The 21,134-nt window shown below is 44.1% G+C and overlaps 1 protein-coding gene across 3 annotated transcripts; it reads right to left on the bottom strand.

The window, feature by feature from the left end:
- Positions 1-5,101: 5,101 nt before the first annotated feature.
- BDH2 (3-hydroxybutyrate dehydrogenase 2) lies at positions 5,102-19,679 on the bottom strand. Of its 3 annotated transcripts, none has more exons than XM_048510150.1 (10): positions 19,613-19,679; positions 18,422-18,501; positions 16,937-17,015; positions 14,600-14,696; positions 13,044-13,152; positions 10,582-10,642; positions 8,644-8,757; positions 7,483-7,541; positions 6,045-6,137; positions 5,102-5,693 (listed from the first exon to the last, which is right to left on the bottom strand). In XM_048510150.1, exons 2-10 carry the CDS (start codon positions 18,491-18,493, stop codon positions 5,640-5,642), a joined length of 738 nt encoding a protein of 245 aa, XP_048366107.1. In that variant the 5' UTR covers positions 18,494-18,501; positions 19,613-19,679; the 3' UTR covers positions 5,102-5,639. The 3 variants fall into 3 exon arrangements, with proteins under 3 accessions (XP_048366107.1, XP_048366109.1, XP_048366108.1); XM_048510152.1 differs by having other exon boundaries at positions 19,574-19,657; XM_048510151.1 differs by lacking the exon at positions 19,613-19,679 and adding an exon at positions 19,382-19,564.
- Positions 19,680-21,134: the final 1,455 nt, after the last annotated feature.

The raw sequence follows: 21,134 nt of genomic DNA, 5'->3' as shown, positions 1-21,134 counted from the left end.
TGCTGAAAAATTACAGACAGACCAGTCACTAATGGGGAATTTGTATCATTATGAAGGAGCTACCCAGCTCCTTGTGTTCTCTTAAAGAAGCTAGATCTAGTTTCCTCTGTTACACTTGGCATTGCCAAGTGGCACTGGAGACACTGAACTTAAGTGGGATTTTTGCATGAATCAAGTTCAGCTACTAGCTTTGTTTAGTTTTCTAAACTAATTTTGCATGAATCTGAAGTTCAGCTACTAGCTTTGTTTAGTTTTCTCGTTATAAGGAAGCCAAATCTGATCTGAAGTGGAGCCACTCCTTGAACCTATTAATCAGAGTATGTGCAATCATTAGGGTGAGGCCATATCCAAAGGCAAAAAAACTGCAAGTTGTTAAACCATGACGGTTCAACCTGTGAATATTGTTACAGTAATTTTTTACTGACTAGGTCCTTAACTCCTAGTAACACTGAGTTGCAAGACTACATTCAAGGGGTTGTTTCTTCTTGAGATTTGTCCACTATGCCATGCTCCTTCTCAAAGCCTATGAAAATCTCATCACTATCACAGGCCTCTAATGGCCCTGCTATGAAGACTGATGCAGGAACATGGTGCTCTCAACATTGTGAAAACAAAAAGTTTTAATGAAGGACAAACTTTGGTTGATTGTTTCAGGAAACTAGGGTGGAGGGGAGAGATCCAGATGTTTTTCTGTCTTATAATGAACATATTTCTTAGAAAAAGAAGACACTTTGTTAAGTTACCCTTTGCCCTCTTACGCCCTGCTCATAGAAGATAAAGGAGTTAGCATGCACAAAACATTTAAACATGCTTAAGTTAATCTTGACAAATCCACTATAAACACTCACTATAAATGTGTGACCTTGGGCCAGTCACAGTTCTCTCAGAACTCTCTCAGCCCCACCTACCTCACAAGAGTTAAGTGGTTGGAATTTGGATCACCAATGCTTAGAGGGGGTTGGAACAATGTTTGTCAGAGATTTAATTTAACCAAAAATGTCACTATTCTAAAAAAAACCCCTCTAAAAACACAAGGCATCTCAACATTAATTAAAAATCCTGAATTTTGGGGGTGGGAGACACTTAGGTAGGGCAAATCAGTGCTATGAAGGGAGGAATGGTTCCCTCTGGGTCCCTTCTTGGTCTATAACCCAGGCCCTGCTTTCAAGCTAGAACACAAAAATGAATCCAAGGCTAGCTCCTAACTTCCTAATAAGGAAGATACAAGGGCCAGCTTTCTGCCAGAAGAGACAGAAGTTGACCCATTCCTAGTCACAGAAGAATCACCAGGCTGTGATTCACAGAATATTTAAGTCCATGGGGAATGAGGAGCAGTAAATGAGTGGCTCTTCATGTGAGGCAGAAATTACAAAGGAAAATAGCACAAGCAATTCACACCTCCTTGTAAACATAAACAAAAATTCAAAGAGGGATTTTGTTTATTTGCTCTTCAGCCACATCTGGAACACACAGAGTAAGTGTGCAGTGTTCCCTTTTTAAAATATTGCTTTACAAGTACAGGACAAATGGGGCACGCAGTCATTTGAACTCTCTTACCATGTGTTGTATGCAAAACAACCTATAATTACCCTTAGAACATGTGCTGCTTCAGGTGCTATGGTTTCCACATTCTACACTCATCACTGACAATACATCACACTGTTGAATTGTGACATAATTGTGTGAAATTTAGGATGTAAAAGGAAAATGAATTACAGCAACTCCACCTCCTGACAAACCTGGGAGCAGCTTTAAGGCAAAAATTGCTCCCAGTCCCTTGAATTCTGGTTTTAGGCTGTTGTAGATGTCCCTATTGTTCATATATTGGAATGCTTTTGGTATGAATCACTAGCAGTTTGGGGAATACCCACAAACCATGTCTATGTGTCAGTACATTGCTGCTAGATAAATGCCTTCAGAGCCAAACTGCATGTTACACCAGTGTGGTGTGGTGGTTAACAGCAGTGGACTCTAATCTGGAGAACTGAATTTGATCCCCCACTTCTCCACATGAGTGGCAGCCTCTAATCTGGTGAATTAGGTTTGTTTCCCCACTCCTACACATGAAGATGGCTGGATGACCTTGGATCAGTCACAGTTCTCTCAGCCCCACCTACCTCACAAGATGTCTGCTGTAAGGAGAGGAAGGAAAGGAGTGTGTAAACTGCTTTGCGACTCCTTATAGTTGAGGAAAGTGGGGTATAAATCCAAACTCTTCTTCTTCTACAGTAAAGAGGCTGTTTTGGTAATTGAAATGAAATTATGTGTTGCCACTGCACCACAGGTTCAAGCAGGATCTGATCACTGTGGAAATTTTTAAATGGCTAAAATTTCTTCTAAAATGACACCAGCAGGCACAGGTTGGTTGCATGTCCAATTTGGTTGGGGAAAAACAGCCCTTTTCTTTCTAAAACATGACTGGGGAAGATTAACTCTTTGCTGTCAAAATCAGCAATGACTGTTTCACATTGTCATGTGTATGCAATAGCACCAGTCACTGGAAGACATTCAAACTATGAAAAGGGATTATGACAACTCTACATGTGTGACTTGCTTTCTGATTAGCAAATCATGGTTCAGCTTTTAACATTCAAACAATTATAGAAAAATGACACAGGGTTCACTGTGAGCCTCTGACTGAACAACTACACATTATTTCTGTGTACTGATCATGTGCCTTTGTGGTTCGAAGGCAAAGTTCTGTGTACTCAAATGTCTGCAGTTCAGTAACTATAGTCAAGCAAATTACAGTTCAGTAACAGTGATGACAGAAAATGCTTGAGGATCTGTTCTGGCTTACGCTCAAGATTAATCTGAAGCAAGATTAGATTCTGAAGGCGTTCAATAAACACATTTGCCTATACTAGCTGGCAGGCAGGCAGGCAGGCAGGCAGGCAGGCAGGCAGGCAGGCAGGCAGGCAGGGCTTCACAGGTTTGATGGGTGAAAACAGGCAGAAATCATGCCTGTGCTTTATCTCAACAGTAAACAGACTTCTTTATTAATCCAAACAAAACACCAGATGCCACTGATAAGGATCAAGTCACCACTCTTTCTGTGACAGATCAGCTGATTTTGGATCTGAGATCTCTTAAGCTTGGGTTATATGATGTCAAAGAACAAAACAGTTGAATACTGATGTATAATAGAATGAATCTCACTACTGTGAAGTTCAGTTGTGTGTGTGTGGTAGGTTCTAATTATGAATGTTTCTTAAAATAAATGATTCAGGGCACACAGAAAAAGAAATTGGCAGGGAGAAACTTCTATTCCCTTTCTTTGCTTGCTGGACTGACTTTCTTTTTGCAGTACCATGGGGAAATATTCCAAAATGTGATGCTCCAAAATTTTCTAACTGAAGCCCAAAGTGATATAGTCTATTTTGCTACTTTGGCATTCCCCAACTTATTCCTCTCTACTCTTACATGTGTGAATGGCTCAGACCCAAAGTTCTCTTTCTGAATATCCATTAACAGGATGGGGGGGATCCAATAACCCATAGACTATAGTTTCAGGGAGGCACAGAAGATGTAGCTGTTTGGGCTCTATTGTATCTAAGCCAATGTTTGTAATTTCATGTTAAAAACACTGAGCATCGACACCTTCTCTCCACGCCCCACCCCCATCTGCACTAACCCCTAATGGAGGTAAGAAGTTACTTCCAGTTCATTTATTAAAGAAAGAAAGGCTTGGAAGGATTTTTTTAAAAAAGAACATCAAAAAGTGGGAATAAAGGGAGTAAACTCTGTCTCCCCAATATCTTCTCTTGTGATTGAAGCAATTTTCTCGCAGCCAGGCTCCAAGAGTGAAAAACAAACTGTAAGGGTGAAAAATACCCTTTGAGTGCATTAGCTAACCAAATGCAGCAAGGTAGGGGTGACAGGGTTTATCTCTTACCAACACATTCGGGCTTTGTTTTAGACCCCCTTTTTCTGCTTCCAGTTAAGGATCGCCGACATGAAAGAAAAGCCCACTCACACAGTTCATGCCTGCTCTGCAAATAGATATGCCAACTGCCTAGAAAATGAAATGCTGTCCCTTTAACTGAGTCTCAATGGGATGTTACGTATCAGGTGATATCATTTATCTCCAGGCAATGAAAAGCTTCAACAGCCCATTTCCAGATTTTCTGATAAAGGGAGAGGGCATTTTTCTTCAGACCTGTTGGAAACTCCGTCTGCAAGCAAGGAGTTCAGCTGTCTGTATTATGGGAATAATTTCTTCTACCTGCCTGAAATTTGTGCAGGGATTTCTCCTGGCAAAGGAGTACTATCACTAATGATTTAATCCTTGTTGGGAATGAGGTCATGCCTAGAAATGTTTCTCATTGAAAACAATGAAAAGAACAACTGGAGGTACTTCCTAATGTGTGTGATACTACAGAACTCAAAGTTTTAAAATGACTTCTAAATCAGATTTCACACGTTGCTAAAATTTTTGCTCCCTCACCTCAACTGGGGGGATGGCAGGGCCCATTTTTGCTTCTCAGCCCACCTCAGGAGGTTTTGCATAACTATTTGTGCAATTCATGGTATTTGAATTTTAAATCCGACTGAAATACAGTGCTCATAAGTCACCAAGGCAGCAGTGTGATGCAGGAGAGTGGACAGTGGACAGAATCACATGGGCCTCAGGCAACTATGTCAGGAGGGTCAAATGCTACTTGAGAAAGTCAGCTCATGGGTTAGTGATGTGTGCAAGTTCTTCCCCCACCCCATATATTTGAATTTTTATTGTTGGCTACAGCAGCAGCACAGTTAAACTTGCTAACAGCCTACAGTGGAAGTGTTGTTGATTGGTAATACCCTAGGACAGAGGTGGCCAACCTATGGCATGCCAGATCTTCATGGAGTACAATTCCCATCAGCTCCTGCCAGCATGGCCAATTGGCCATGCTGGCAAGGCTGATGGAAATTGTAGTCCATACATATCTGGAATGCCATAGGTTGGCCACCCCTGTCCTAAGACTAGGGGTTACACACTTCTATAAAAGGGAATGATGCTTGTTTAACCTAAATGTTTCATTTGGCAATTTGCATTAATAATGTATGAATTCACGTATCTGGCCAAACTTTCACAGAATTCTGTGTACAACACACACAATAATGGTAATGACATTTTATTGGTTCTATCGAGTACTCAAGAAAAGTAATTTAGTATTTGTGTACATGATCAGACTGTGCCCTAATTTAACATTTCTATGATAGTCTCATTCATTGGCGTATCTATGGGGGAAAAGAGGGGGGGGGGTCATGGTGTCTAGATCACGTGGGGGATGCATTTTGACCCCCCATCCTGTCCCCTCTCCCCTTTGCTCAGCCCCTGACTGAACAGCAGTGGATGTGGAAAATATGACCTCTTTGCAACACAATGACAGACTCAGAAGAAAAATGTACAGGCAGCATGCAACAAAGAAACAAACAGTTATTTATGGGACAAGAAAAATGATGGAAAGGGGTGGAAGAGAAGGCTTAGCACTGACCAGATAACAGAAAAATTAGGCAGGAGAGGAGGATTAACTATTTTTAGTCATTAAGAATGCCACCTGCATTGAGATATTAGACTTAGAGGGTAAGCAATCCCACTTTTCTGTTGTCTAAAGGCACTTTGCGTTTGCAAAAAGAATCTTCAGCAAAGTAAGTCACAGGTTCCAGCCACCGTCAATGATGCATTCATTACCAGTCACATAGGCTGACTGAAATAAAAAATGAACAGAGCAAGGGTGTCAAATAACACAGAACAGAAGTGATAAAGTGCCAAATAAAATGGAGCAGAGAAGAACTATATTGTAACGTTCTGACACCCCAGTGGGGAGAAAAGTGAAGTGTAAATACTTTTAAAATATATATATAGCTTTAATTAGCACTAGAATTTGCATAAGTTATTCATACTGAACTTGATGCCCTTGCCCCTATGACATATTATTAATGACAATGAAGTATTACAGATATATTTAAGTAGCAGTAACCAACTGGAACAAGTGATTAATGGCCACCATTTCAAACAACATCATGTGACGGTATGGTGTTGACCTCCCAAAACTTACTTCATCAGAAGCCAGGTACACAAAGAGGTGGGATATTTCTTCAGGTGTACCAAGCCTACCCATCTTTTGCCTGGATACCATGCCCTTCAGTGCCTGCAGAACAAAAAAGCATTCCCTGTTCAAGTGTTTCTAAATTTAGAGTGTGGCTCTGCTGGTGGGCCACTGCGAGTAGCAGAGAGCTGGACTAGATGGACTCTGGTCTGATCCAGCTGGCTTGTTCTTATGTTCTTATGACAGCCCAGTTCAAAGGGTGTGTGTGTGACAGCGTGGGAGTTGGGGGCACCACTACTTCCAAGGAGAAGGAGAAACTCCCTTCTCCCTTGGGAAGCACTTAGGTGCACAAGACTTAGTATAGCACACTTTTTAGTAGGTAAGTCTGCAACACTGAAGGGAGGCATTCCCAGGTTGAAAGTCCTTTGGGATCAGCTCTACAACTGGGAACTACACCCTCCATGCTTCAGCCCCGCCCCCCCTTCCAATGGCATACCTGCAAGAAATGGTGCCTGGTGGGGCTAGTTCTGAAATTCTGCCCCCATCTCAAATTGCATCCTTCTTCCAAAATTGAGGCAGGCCAAAGGGCAAGCGGGGAGCAAGTGGGGCAGGTGAGCATGCAGAAGAAGTGGTTGGGTGGGTGAGTGAGTGAGTGAGTGAGTGGCGAGCAAGCAAGGGGTGGGCAGTGAGCGGAGGTTAGTAGGTGGGGGGGCAGGAGGAGGCAGAGCGCAACAGTGAACTGGGATGCTGCAGCCTGCTGACCTTAGCAGTGGGGCCAGAGGCACGCCTCTAAGTACACATGTGCACTGCTCCTCGCTCGAGTATCTGTAGCCCAATTCAATTGCTTGCTCTGGGAGGGATGGAGGAGGTGGGGGGAACCAGTCGAATGCACCCCCATGGCACATTAAAGTGGTGCCTGGGGCATCTGCCTCCTCTATCCCCCCTCAAGTACGCCATTCCTCCCTAAGGCTCGATTGCAGCCTTAAAGTCACTTAGCATCAGTTTATTCACATTGGTCAGTTCTGAACAGTTTGCGGGGCCACCCAAATGTCAATTTCATTCTCAAGATACCATTTAGAAACACACATCCACATAAAAGGCAACTTGAGATTTTGAAGGTGAAAGAGCCAGGAGTCATAAAGGCCATTATCCATAAAACAGAGAAACGTTAGAAGTGGCTCTCAGTGAAGCTGCATTCTAAGCAGCGGCTCCCAGTGGGCAAAAGGCTCTCTTCTCGTCAATTTATGGAAATGAGACCTCAGTGAATACATCCTCCAGAAATGGCAGACTTTTGCAAGGACACTCAATGAAGTCAGTTAAGTGAATGGATTATGATCTATCCGTGTGTGTGTGTGTGTTCAGAACATGCACAAGGTTTGATGCAGCCCTCCAAGGACTAGGTGCCTTCAGTGTTTACTTGACAGTAATAATTAAATGGATTGCCCACCTGTTCGGGATTAGGACTGGCCTGGATTCTCTCACGGAGGGAAGGAGTGTCAACAGTACCTGGGAAAACATTCAAGCATCCATTGTGATGACACATCTCCATGCCGAATATCAACATAGAGACTGATCTTCATACAAAATATATCGTCAGAAAAAGTCTTGTTTTTAGTACAGTGGTTGTATGTGACTTGAGCATAGCTCAACTGAACAAGGGCTTAACATTATCCCTCTGGCTTCATTTTCCACAAAGATCATTTCAGAGGGAAGCCATACCGACCTGCAGGAGAAGAGCTAGATTTGAATCCAGCAGCACCATAGAGACCAACTAGATGTTCAGGGTATAAGCATTCAAGGGTCAAAGTTCTTTGCATCTTGTTGGTCTTAAAGATGGAACTGTACTATAGCTCATTTTCCAAAAGCATCCCTAGTGATGGGATAAAGAGACAATGACTATATTGACTGTTAAGGAATGTTCCAGAATGGCAGATTTTGTCTCCTGTGTGTGTGAGAGAGTGGACCTAATTGGCATTTAAATCCTGTTTCACACCTTGAGAGCCAACATGGTATAGTGGTTAAGAGCAGTGGACTGTAATCTGGAGAACGGGATTTGACATTCCACTCCTCCACATAAGTGGTGGGCTCTAAACCTGGTTTGTTTGCCCCATCCTTCACATGCAGCTTGCTGGTAACCTTGGGCCAGTCACAGTTCTTTCAGAACTCTCTTAGTCCAACCTACCTTTCAAGGTGTCTGTTGTTGGGGGAAGAAGGGAAGGAGTTCGTAAGCTGCTTTGGGACAACTTGTGGCTGAGAAAAGTGGGGTATAAATCCAAACTCCTCCTTCTGAAAGGCACAAGTGTTCTACCGTTGGGAGATTTGGTCCTACAAGCTGCCTGGGGCACAGGGTTTCTTGGGATATATATATATAAGTCCTATATTCTTTGGATGAAAAGTAAGGCCAGTGAATGTTTCGTAGCGCCAACCTGAACTGCAATTTCTACCTTGATTTGCTTCCACAGTTATTCAAAAGCTATTAGTTTTTTTATTTTCAGAGCATCACTCTTAGCTTGAAAGACTGAAACCAACAATCCAGGTGTCCTTCATTCTTGATCAACAAAGCTATGAGTTTTGAGTCTTACCAAAAGACAGACGAAACCACTCTTACCAGGACAAATACAGTTGCATCTGATGCCTTGGTCAACAAAGTCAACCGCAATGGACTTAGTGAGACCAATCACTGCAGCCTTTGAGGTGCTGTAGACACACCGGTTGGCAACTCCTAAGGGAGATCAGGAATAAAGCAATGAAGAAACAAATCAGGCTTGAGATAAACAGCAAGGAAAGGTTAAACCCTGTCTCCCCACTTCTTCAGCTTCAACACTCAACTGCAACCTCCAATAAATCCTGCTCACCTGGAAGCCACACACCCAACATCTAGGGAAGCCACAGCAAACTGCATGCAATGTGTGGTTTGGTACAAAGATGCAACACTACCCATCGCAACTTAGCTGCCTAGAAGACCAAGTTCAACTGTTCTAACATTTCATATATCACTCTTCTCAACGCATGTTTTAATACTCTTGTAAAAACCAGCATGAACACAATTCCTAGTAGCCTAACAGCACATATTGTTTATGCTCTGGATACACATTGGGAAGCAGATGTGCAGACGGCCACAAAGTCTCTTTTTTCTAACAGACGTCATGTTTGGTTGTCACCTCTCTTCTGATTAAAACTATGTTGTGTGTTAAGATGTTTACACTGGTAGAGGTTGGGAAAACTTGTGAAGCCACTTCTGAGTGCAAGTTGGAAATTGGTTTCTGCCTTCTGTGGGATAAGAAAAGGCTAGCAGGAGCACAAGGGGTGACCTTGCATAACTATACGCTTAATTGTTGGATGTGATAAGCCATGCAGTTACAAGGAGCATGTCTGGCCTTGTCTCTTACTCCCCTCTGTTGGCTTTGTTCCCAGTCATAGAATGTGTGATCACTTGGTCATTTTGGTATGGGCGAGATGGGCCATCTGATCTTCTGGGAAACATTTCTGATTCTGCCCTGGTCACAGGAGAGGGGGCATCTTAAGACCATGCCATCAGCAAGTCTACCTAGATTGGGTAGCTGACATGATTGGCCCTGGGGTTTCATCCCACGTGGGATTTTCTAATCAAGCAGGGTCCTTCCTGCAAACAGTGTGTTCTGTGAGTCCTTACAACAGGATTCCAGGGTCACCAGGACTTCTCCTGGAGTGGAGAGGCCGGGGCTGTGAGCTGCGTGAAGCCAGTCATGAAGCTCGGATGAGCTGGACTGGTAACTACTGAGAAGGCTGGCCATCTGTGCATCTTTGTTTGACAAGGTCTCCTGTTGAGACTAGTGAGGTTTGTTTGCGTTCTCATTGGTAAGTGTGGTCTGTTTAAATTCTTGCACTCTACTTAATAAACTTTTCATCAGCATTTCCTTGCTGTCTTGTGGCTTCAATACAAGTTCAACAGACCCCTTGGGTTCCACATTGAAATTTCAGCAACTAAGTCTACTATATAGGGCTGGTTGACTGTTTTGTTCCCAATTTTGGGGCAGGGCTAAGGGGAACTTCTTGACACATATCCACTGGGTCCAGAATGACAATTATCACCATTCTTCTCAGTATAACAGAATACCTCTTTTTTTAAAAAAAACTGAGATGAGTGCTGATATTCAGGAAAACAGCAACATCTGAAATGGCATTCAAAAGGAGTATGTGATTTGGAGTGATCCCATGTGATAATATGTCCACAGCCCCAGAATAATCAGCAGCCATATTCTACATGATGGGCACTCACTCACTTAACAATAACAACTGTGTGAAGCCAAGATGCAAACAACTCATAGCAAGCCCAGGACCATTAAGTTTTCAAAGCAAGAGAAAAATGGTCTGCCATTGTCTCCCTTGGCATAGCAACCAGTTTTCCTTGGTGATCTCTCATCCAAGTATTAACCATGGCCAACCCTGCTCAACTTCCAAGCTCTGACAAGATTAGGTTAGTTAGGGCTATTCAATCACTTAGATATGGCTTAATAAGGTAAAAACACACACACAATGTTAGAACGAGTCTTAAGAACTGACTGACCCTTGACGCTGGATGCCACAGAAGCCATGTTGATAATGTTACCGGATTTCTGTTCGAGCATCTGTAAAACATACCCCCCAAGGTTAGACCTTTCAGACATAAGAATCTTATTTTAAGATAGAGCATAATGTTTTCTTCATGAATTATAGATGAAAGGAACTGCTATAGAACCATAGGAGCATCACCAAATTAACATATATTTAATGTACAAAAGGAAAGACCAATGGTCTTATCCTATAAGCCTCCATACCAACAACCTACCTGCCTACTTGGCTTCTATCATCTTAGAACTAAATGTTACCAACAAATGTTTCAGGAAAAAGGTCTAAAACAGGGGTGTCAAACATGCAGTCCAGGGTCTGAAGACCTTTGAAGGAGCTTAACAGTCCCGTGAGTCAGATGAAATCACCCCCCCTTTTGCTCCCGATCTGCCTGGGAAGCCTGCTGGGTTCACCAGGCCAGATCGGGAGTGGTGGGGGTTGCCTCAACTGGCTCGTGGGCCTGGTAAGACCTCTCAAGATAGCCACCCAAATTCTGCTGTGTGCTCACTAGTCCAGGCAATTCTCCCCAGTGTCGTTCTGGGGCCATCTGAGGCAGCCTCCCCGCCGCCCACCCCCGCCCCCAGCTCAGGGCCCAGTCTGACTTGACCAAGTCACATTTTTGTCACATTCAGAACTCCTTAAAAAGGGTCTAAAAAGGCCTTCCTGAAAATAAGATAGTAGGCTTGTTATAGTAAATAACTATAGATATTTAAATGGGTGTTAGATCAGAGGCTCCAAGTGTGACAATATTAGGCTTTATAAATCTGAATAAATAATACAATAATCCTCTCTCCTCTTACACTGAAGAAGACAGAGAATAATCTTCCTAGAAAAAACACAGGAACCAGAAGCTCAATTATTTTCAAGAGGGTAGACAAAATAATATTACTTGATAGTAACAAAATGCCATCAAGACACAACAGACTTATGGTGTCCCTCGTGGAATTTTCAAAGCAACAAATATGCAGAGGTAAAACCACTGCCTTCCTCTGCACAGCAACCCTGGTCCATCTTGGTGGTATGCCATAAATGACCCTGCTTAGCCTCCACGTTCTGAGAAGCTCAGGCTAGCTGAGCTATTTAGGCTGCTGCGTTGGTTGGCTTTGATTTAATGGAACGAAGGAGGTATTTTCCCTTTCCCTTTCCTGCACAAACTGATGTTTTTCACCTTGCTCAACATCAGCATTCAAACAAACCCTTTACTAAAACATATATGCATGTGTGTGCAAGAACGCATGTGTGCAACTCCTTTTGCCATCTCTAACTTTAACCTGCTACCCCTTCCTTGAAAGGCAAGATACGGCCACTGTTATGCATGTTCTGATTACATCCAGGCTACTACAATATGCCTCGACAAGCGGTCACCTTTAAAGCTTAAATTATTGCAAAATGCAACAGACTGCTGACTGGCATTAATTGTGAAAACCAAAGTATATCAGTCTTAAGATATCTGTACAGGCTGCCCATTCATTTCAAGCCCAGTTTAAAGGGTTGGGTATTACCTTTAAAGTCCAAATGACTTGGAGCTAGAGCACCCAAGGGACCACCTACCCATCAATTAAGATAGGCTTCTGAGGCCCTAATCCATTTATCTCCATTTTTGGAGGTCAGACTGACAACAGATAAAGGGAAGGTATCTTCAGTTGTGCCGCCTAATTATGGCAAGCCCTTATCAGTGTCCCTGTAGCTGAGCTTGTTAAGCTTTCAGTCCCAGGTGATGAGACAGGTAGGATCTATGGGAAGAGTTTACATCGGTGTTTGCTAAGGACATCTTTCCCCACTTCCCCCTTCCTTGGGCAACCTGTCATTCATCCTGAAATTCTTTGTATAATCAAAATGAGCTGCAGGATGGGGCAGAGGTGTAGCAAGGGGGAAAAGCACCCAGTACACTGGTGCACCTCCGCCCCCGTCCCAACCTCGCCACACCCCCACAGGGGCGTGTGCCCGGTGCGTTGCGCACTACCCCCCCGGCCCCCTTGGAGATATACCTCTGGGTTGGGGCTGATGCAACTAAATTAGATCAAGGAAAATTGCCTTTCCCCCTCTCTTCCACTGTCACAAGTCTTGAAACAGAAGAGGGAAAGTCATTTTACTTGTCACTACAACCCCCTTTCCTGATCTGGATTTTGAACGTGAGGAGCAGCCAATCCACTGAGAGCAGTTGCACGGCAAAGGACAGGTCAGAGAAGGACCCTATCACAGTACCACCCCTTCTATCCATTCCTTGTGTGAACTTGTCCAGTGAATCCAGACCACTAACTTCCCCAGGTATTTTGACTGTCATATAAAAAAAAAAAACTGGTCCATTTTAAATGCCGTTGTTTATACCTTACGCGGAATACGTCTCCCCAAGAGCCTGAAACGGCTGCGAAGTGAGGAATACACTTAACAAAAATGAAGAGGAAGGTAGGTTGGCCTTGCCTTAGGAAGGAATGCTTTGATCATCAGATACATGCTACGAACATTGACTGTCATTGTGAAGTCCCAGTCTTTTTCCTCACAGTCCAAAATAGTTCCAGGATGCACATATCTGGGATTGAACACAAATGGAACAACAAGTTATTCTATTAACTTGGGAATCCTGGGCTTTCCATTCTGATCCCAAAGCGGCTCACAACGGGTTGTAGGGCATAATTACACATACTAAAGTCCTCCATCTCCTACAGCAATTACAGCCATAGGCGCCTCCTCAAGCCAGACATTAGGTTCCCTATTTCCATACATGATTGCTTTTGTATTAAGCAAATTGTAATGGTCAGACTGGCAATCTGGGCTTGATTTAGGAAGCGAAGAAATTTTTGTGCAAGATTCTGTCCATTCTGAACTACAAGCTATCTGGACAAGTCCCCTCTGAATACATGCTGGGGGAGCTGACCCCACCTGCTGCCTTAGTGCAATTGCCAGCGTGTGAGTGCACACAGAAACTGTCCACAGTTACATTCCCTCCCTGTGATTGAAAATGTTTGGAAAGCAGTGCCCCCATTACAAGAGTGGAGCATATGCATGAACACTTCCTGCACGCATAGGGGACATGCTTGGAAGTTAGTGGAGGTGAGCCAACGCATATATGCAGTGGTGGGGGGGGGGATGGCATCCGGGGCAACACCTGCTCTGGGTGCTCTCCCTGCACCCCGCACCTCCCATGCCCTTCTTACCTTAGCCCCTTGGGCCAGCCTTGCTAGGCTGCTCCTTCAGCCAACAGAGGCTCCACTGGCTGAAGGAGCAGCCTGGCAGAGCGGGGCCGAGGGGAGGGATGAGGGGAGTGGAGAATTGCCCCACGTGACCAGCTGGTGTGTGCCTGGGGACATATGACCCTTCATGTCCCAGTGAGCGCTCCGCCCCTACACTTATGCCTACTTTTTGTCAACATGCCTACTTTTTGTCAACATGCCTACTTTTTGTCAACATGTATTCAGTCTTCAATGTTTATGGTGGGGGCAAATAATTTAAACCTTATACTTTAATTTTTCCTTCTTGCACTTAGGATTGCCGGGCCCTACCTGCAGAAGGGGTGGGGGCAGGGACATGGGTGGAGTGTAATGTCTAGGAAACTCTAGGAATTGCTCAAGGATTCTAGGTAAAACCATAGTGCTTCTGGCAATTCCTAGAGCAGTGGTTCTCAACCTTCTTAATGCCGCGACCCTTTAATACAGTTCCTCATGTTGTGGTGACCCCCAACCATAAAATTATTTGTGTCTCGGTTCCTAAGACCATTGGAAATATGTGTTTTCTGATGGTCTTAGGCGACCCCTGTGAAAGGGTGGTTCGACCCCCAAAGGGGTCGCGACCCACAGGTTGAGAACCACTGTCCTAGAACTACCCCATGACACTTCTGGGGTTTCCAGATGCTTCAGCATCACTAAGGCTGAGTGGCTGAGATTATTAAAATCTCAGTTGAAACCAATGCAAGACTAACATGAGTTTTAGAAAGCAAACTGTCAAGGACAGAGGAATTAAAACAGCACCAACCACATTACCCTGCAATATTACAGAGAACATCGATTTTTTTCACTTCCTTGGCCAGATTCTCAATTTGCCCTTTGTTGGTGACATCCAGCAACCGAACTTGAATGCCTACAAAAGATATTTAAACAAGACATATGCCGTTATATTAAATATTAGATTGTCCCAATCAAGAAAGATTAGCTGGCATATCACAAGTGGTACATTTGCATATTATGGTGCAATTACTGGGTCATGACTCTCACAGAACACTTAAGGTGAGCCTACTCATTAAGGTCAAGGACCATGAACAGAGGGCATGCTTTTCAGGTGTGACGAGGGAAGATGACGTAGAAGCCACTCACATGTCCTCATGCTATACTTCCAGCATAAACAAAACTTATGCAAACAGGGAGTTCACTCACTTCCTCTTCAGACACAATTGGAAGGCACATGTCTCTTCAGGGAAAACGAACAACTTTTGCCTTTGAATATTACTTCAGAAACCAAAGCGTATGCAATCACTTGAACTCCATCATCAATTATGTTGTCTGCAAAGCATATTTATTTACGTTATCCATGATCCAGCTTTCTCACTAGGACTCAAGGCGGATTTCACAGAATAAGCCAATAAAATCAATAGAGCAGGACATCTGGTAGACAAGGCAATAGGAGTTGACTGGAAGAAATCTGGAAACCAATCACAGGTGAAGTCCAGCACACATATTAACAGGTCATGTAAAATATATAAAAGGCAGATGAACTGCAGCAATGAAAAGTGGGACCAGATTTATGGCAAAAACTGCTGCCCGCTCTTTTGGCTTTAGGCCCATCTAGATGTTCTTGATGTCCATACATTGGAATGCTTTTGATGTGGGTCACCAGCCATGTGCTAAATAACCAGAAATCATTGTCTATGTGTCAGTCATCAGGCTCCTCACTGGTAGCCCAAATGCCCTTAGTTAGAATGACTGGAAAAGGACACCATTCTTATCTCAAGGCCAGAAAGATGATTTATGTTGTTGTTTGAATGCAATAGCACCATCCACTGGAAGACATTCAAACTAGGGAAAGGGATTATGATGACTCTAAATCTGTGGCTTGCTTTCCGATTAGTCAGTCATGCTTCAGGTCTTCCCATTCCAACAATTATGGAGCAAGTGACACAGAGCTCACCATGCACCTCTGAATCGAATCACTATGAATAATTTCCCTGTGCTGAACATGTATCTTCACAGTTCAAAATTAATATTGTCCGCAGCCAAATGCCCACAGCTGAATAACTGAAATCAAGCTATTGTTCCTGAATAATGCAGGTGACAGAATGTGCTATTAAACTGGGTGTTAAACACCGGATTCATCTGCTGCCAGACCAAGCTGTGGAAGGGTTAGGCCAGGGGTCGGGAACCTTTTCTCCTCAAAGAGCCATTTGGCTCACCACCAAATTTGGCTCACCACCAAAGAGCCATTTGGCTCACCCCCACCCCCCCACCCACTCGCTCGCCCGCCCCCTGTCCGCTCCCCCGCCGACTTGCTCGCTCGCTCGCTTGCTCGCCCTCCCTCCCCCCGCCCGCCCGCTCACCCCCCCCGCGGGCTGGAGATGTGCCCGCCCTGCTTCCTGCAGGGCGGGCGAAGAGGGGCCCGGCGGCTCGGCCTGCCCAGCCGCCGGGAGAGCTACCGGGCCTCGCAAGCAGCGGGGCGGGCAGGGAGCCAGTTTCAGCGCCAGCGCTCGGCCTCGCCGTCAGCAGGTTGGAGATGTGCCCGCCTCTGGTTCCTTAGGGTGGGCGAAGAGGGGCTCGGCTGCTCGGCCTGGCCTGCCGCTGATAGCTTCTATTGGGCAGCGGGGCGGGCAGGAGCCAAAGTTTTCGCTACACGGCCTCACCGGCCGCGGGCTGGAGATGTGCCCGCCCTGCTTCCTGCAGGGCGGGCGAAGAGGGGGCCGGCGGCTCCGCTCATGGAGCCGCAGAACAGCGGCGGAAGAGCCGCATGCGGCTCGCGAGCCGCGGGTTGCCGACCCCTGGGTTAGGCTAAGGTGAACCTTTGGCACTCCAGATGTTATGGACTACAATTCCCATCAGTCCTTGCCAGCATGGCCAATTGACCATGCTGGCAGGGGTTGATGGGAATTGTAGTCCATAACATCTGGAGTGCCAAAGGTTCACCACCACGGGGCTAAGCGTTCTGGTATTTGGATGTAAGAAAAATTACTAGGGAATCTGCTGGCAATAAATCAATTTTTACAGATAAATCCAGCATGTGAGTTTGAAAATATCACCGTGGTTCTTAAATAAAATGAGCCTAAGAAGAACTGTGGACAACATGCATCAAATTGAACTGAAGACACATATGGTTCCAGATAAACAGAGATATACCTGGAAATGCTTGCAGTTCTTGAAGTTTTGATTCATTGATATCGGTAGCAATGACTTGGGCTCCTTCCTTAGCAAAAGCCTTGAATGCAAAACAATCCATTGTTAAAAAGTAATAAGTCACATGTTACTTCCTGATGGAAGATCTTGGAGGTAGTTGGCCAAAGGACCAATGAAGAGTTTCTTTTAGGGCATTCAACATAATGAGAAGAGAGGACCGATACAGAAAAGAATGTCCTTTGAATGGGGGCAGTTCAGAATCAACCCCCTTCCTTTCCCCTCCTTTATACACCCCTCCTGTCTAATATACCATCCATTATATGAAGCTCCGTTTCACTGAGTGAGACCCATGACCATCTGAACTATTTACTGTTGCCAGACATGGAGTTCTATGATCACTGGCAAAAAAAGACCAAGAATCATAGCCAGAAAAAAAAACAGGGATTGAAACTGGAATGTTCTGCTTGTTCATTACTAATACCTTCAGCTCAACCAAAAGCTACATTTTTAAGGACTATTGTTCAGCTGATATTGTTAAAAATGTATTTCCCTTATCTCATGCATTGAGCAGGGGGTTAGTCTAGATGCCCTGTATGGTCCCTTCCAATGATTGTAATGCACCAAGGAAAGCATCTTGCGGTGTGTAGATGGGGAGGGAGTCATGAAGACCATCCCCGTTCCCATACTTTACTAATAACCAAGTTTTGCAGCAATTTCAAATGAAAGAGGATTAAATAAGATAGAGTGCTGTCTGCTAAAACTAGGATTGCCAACTCTGGTTTGGGAAATTCCTGGAGTTTTGAGAAAGGAGCTTTGGGAGGGTGGGGTTTGGGTTAGAGGAGGGACCTCAATAAATTATGAAGCAATACAGACAGTCCATCCTCCGAAGCAGCCACTGTTTTCGGGGGCAGTGATCTGTGTCGTCTGGAGATCAGTTGCAATTTTGGGTGCTCCCCAGGCCTCACTTGGACTTTGGCAATGCTATCTAAAACCTATCCAAGACTTGTGCTTTTGTTGGGAGGGTATTTACAAAAGGCAGACCTTTTTTTTAAAAAAAAACACATGTTTTCATAGAGAGTGACACTTTGGTTTAAAATATAGAGCAATCCCATTGTTCTGATTTGGGATGTTCCATTTGATGGTCAGTCTTCCCCAGTGCTGTGGGTGGGGATGCAACTGGCAGCCGGGGCAAAATGGCGCCTGTGCCCCCCCTCCAACCTGCCTCACTTACCTTTAAAAGTTAAAAGAGCAGCCTGCTCCAGGCTGCAGGGGCAGCCTGAAGGGAGAGGAGGGGGGGGAGCGATTCTCTGCCCCCCCACCTGCGCCCAGGGCGTTTGTCCCCCCCTTCCCGTGGTATCTCCGCTATGGTCTCCCCCACTCCTCTGAGCATAAAGTATTCTGTAGAAGCAACTGCATAGCCACACATTAAGAAGCAATTGCATAGCCACACATTAAGTGACGAAAACCAGCAAATATTTCTGGACTTACAATAGCAGCTGCTCTGCCAATCCCTTGAGCAGCAGCAGAGAGTAATACAACCTTTCCGTCAAGTCGTCCCATGGCACAACCTGTGGAGATGGATGCTCTGTTTTGAATTGGAGTTGTTTATGAAAGGAACAAACACCCTGGAGGAAATGTGGGTTACTGACATTACCTTTACATAGATATCAATACATCTGCATATCTTTTATTTTATATGGCTAACATTTGCCTATAAGGCAAGTTTAATTGATTGTATACAGTATCAAATGTATGATTTTTTTGGCATTCTATGATTACAGATAGTGGTGGGATTCAAATAATTTAACAACCGGTTCTGGTGGTGGGATTTAAATAATTTAACAAGCTGTTGTTTACAAGAAGCATTTTAACAACCAGTTCTGCTCAAATGATGCGAACTCCCACCACTGATTACAGGGTATGTTTTCTGTTACTGTCTGTCATTGATTTACAAAATGTATCAAGTCAGTTACTGTGTTTCTTTAGTTTTAAGTTCAAGGCTAAAGAAATATACACATTGATGCATTCTTCAAGGCTCCCTTCTGATGGGTTCAAAATGTAAATGGATTTGTTCTATTGTTCCAAACCAAATTCCATTATTTGGTTCTTTATCTCTGTATATTGTTAGGCAACAACTGCCTGGACTAGGATTCCAATGAGAACGCTGTCAGTTAGTTCAAAGAGCAGCCAATCATACACTATTCAAAGCCCAAATAAGTCTAGAGGGAAGATCAGCACTGAGAAATCCCCTGAAAATGAAGGGTACAACGCCAACATACAGAGCACGGAGAGATTTTAGGACTACATCTTTCACTCTTGTCTCGAGCCAAACCCGGGAAGATTTGGGCTGCAAAATGCAATATTCAGTCTCTCCTCCTCTCCCACGTGTTAATTGCACGCACCTTTAGAACGCGTGCACAAGTCATATAACTGGCAGCAGCAACTTACCCAGCACGGACCTGCAAGCGATTTCCTAATTAGAGTCACCCGAGCCAAGTTGCAAGGCGAGTACAAAACAATTGCAATTGAATTTTGTGCAATTGAATTTGCCTCTTCGGAGCAACGACTGAAGAGGATTCCAAACTGCGCAGGTGTGAAGAGGAAAGGGGTCACCTGCAAATGTAATGAATTCCCAATTACCTTGAAGGAGAGAGGAATTTAGAAAAATAAAATACTCGCCTCGAGCAGTTTGTCAGCTCTTTGAAACCTTTGCTCTGGAGACAGTTGCATGTTTTTCTCACTGCATGCTGGGATTTGTAGTTAGCTGTAAAACCTCACTCGTCCGATGAGTTTAAGACTATTATTGGAGTTTAGATACCGCCATCTAGTGAGAATTTGCTGTATTAAAACTAAATTGTTACAACTGAGGAAAAAGTAAACCATGAGGAAAGATGCACCTTGGAATAGTTTTCAGGGTTTGGAGTGGAGCTGGGAATCTCGATTCCCTAGTTGTTCAACTAAAATCAATTTTCATTCCCAGATTTCTGCACCATGAAGAAGTTGGGCATGTTCTTTGTTCTGAAACACCTTAAGGGCTGGTGCGATGAATTGGCCACACTTGGAATGGTAACATTTTAGTAGAGCATCCATTGCATGTCATGCAGTAATGAAATTTGCCTTCAACAAGGCATTTCATTATAGAGTGGACTGGAAATGTATACCCAGATATCTGAAGGAAAAACATTGTTCTGTTTCATGGCCTCGAATGTCCCATTTGTGCTTGATTTTAAGATTTCCAAAAATGACTACTTTAGTTTTACTATGATTGATTCTTTGTTTGTTCATCTTGCAGTAATTGCCTACCTCCCCAACATCCTTCTAAGCCCCACTTTGGTAAATGACAGAAGAGCTGTACCATCGACATGCAATAACATTAACAGTGGCATAGTGGTTAAGAGCAGGTGCACTCTAATCTGGAGACCTGCGTTTGATTCCCTGCTCTGCCACTTGAACTGTGGAGGCTTATCTGGATTAGCCTGTGCACTCCAACACATGCCAGCTGGGTGACCTTGGGCTAGTCACAGTTCTTCTGAGCTCTCTCAACCCCACCCACCTCACAGGGTGTTTGTTGTGGGAAGAGGGGAGGGAAAGGAGATTGTAACCCCCTTTGAGTTGCCTTACAGAAGAGAAAGCGGGGATATAAATCCAAACTCTTCTTTTTCTACTGGCCAATGAAGGAGTGAAATGCTAATGGGAATCCATAAATTGGACAGTCATTAATATAAAAATTATAAAGAGACAAGAGGGCTAATAAGCAGCCTTGTTTAACACCCTTCTTCAGAGGAATAGGTCTGTAAGGAAACCTCCACTTCCTGCTCTTTATTCTAGTTGTAAGATCTGTATGGAGTTCTCTCAAGAGTCTGAACAACCTTCTGTCAATGTTTGTATTGTCCAATTTGCCCAAAGTTTTCATCTGGCCACTGAATCAAAGGCAGTGGAGAGGTCAACAAATAAAAGAGTAATGCTCTCCTAGTGTGTAATGTGTGAAGTACCTGATCTGTAGATCGTGGATTGGGAAGGAGGTTGGAAGTGTGGACACTAGATACTATTTTAGGCCTAAACTCCATATTGGGATGAAGGAAACTCTATCAGCATGGAACATAATGAAAGGGCACTCAGTTCTAACCTTCTTGCTGATGTCACAGAAACCCAAGAGGCTGTCTTATATGACAAAAAGGACAAATTACATGGAACTAATGGG

This window comes from Sphaerodactylus townsendi, linkage group LG10 (genome assembly GCF_021028975.2).
Source record: "Sphaerodactylus townsendi isolate TG3544 linkage group LG10, MPM_Stown_v2.3, whole genome shotgun sequence".
Taxonomy (NCBI): Eukaryota; Metazoa; Chordata; class Lepidosauria; order Squamata; family Sphaerodactylidae; genus Sphaerodactylus; species Sphaerodactylus townsendi.
Note: the sequence above shows the minus strand (reverse complement) of the source record. Positions and strands in the feature narration are given on the sequence as shown.

What these genes read in the sequence shown, in the direction of transcription:
- BDH2 (XM_048510150.1), bottom strand. Translation starts at nt 18,493, where the DNA reads ATGGGACGACTTGACGGAAAGGTTGTATTACTCTCTGCTGCTGCTCAA. An exon ending in ATGCAACTGTATTTGTCCTG is followed by an intron (nt 7,542 to 8,643) that starts GTAAGAGTGGTT and finishes ATGTTTTCCCAG; the next exon opens with GTACTGTTGACACTCCTTCC. An exon ending in CCAGTCCTAATCCCGAACAG is followed by an intron (nt 6,138 to 7,482) that starts GTGGGCAATCCA and finishes TTTGTTCTGCAG; the next exon opens with GCACTGAAGGGCATGGTATC.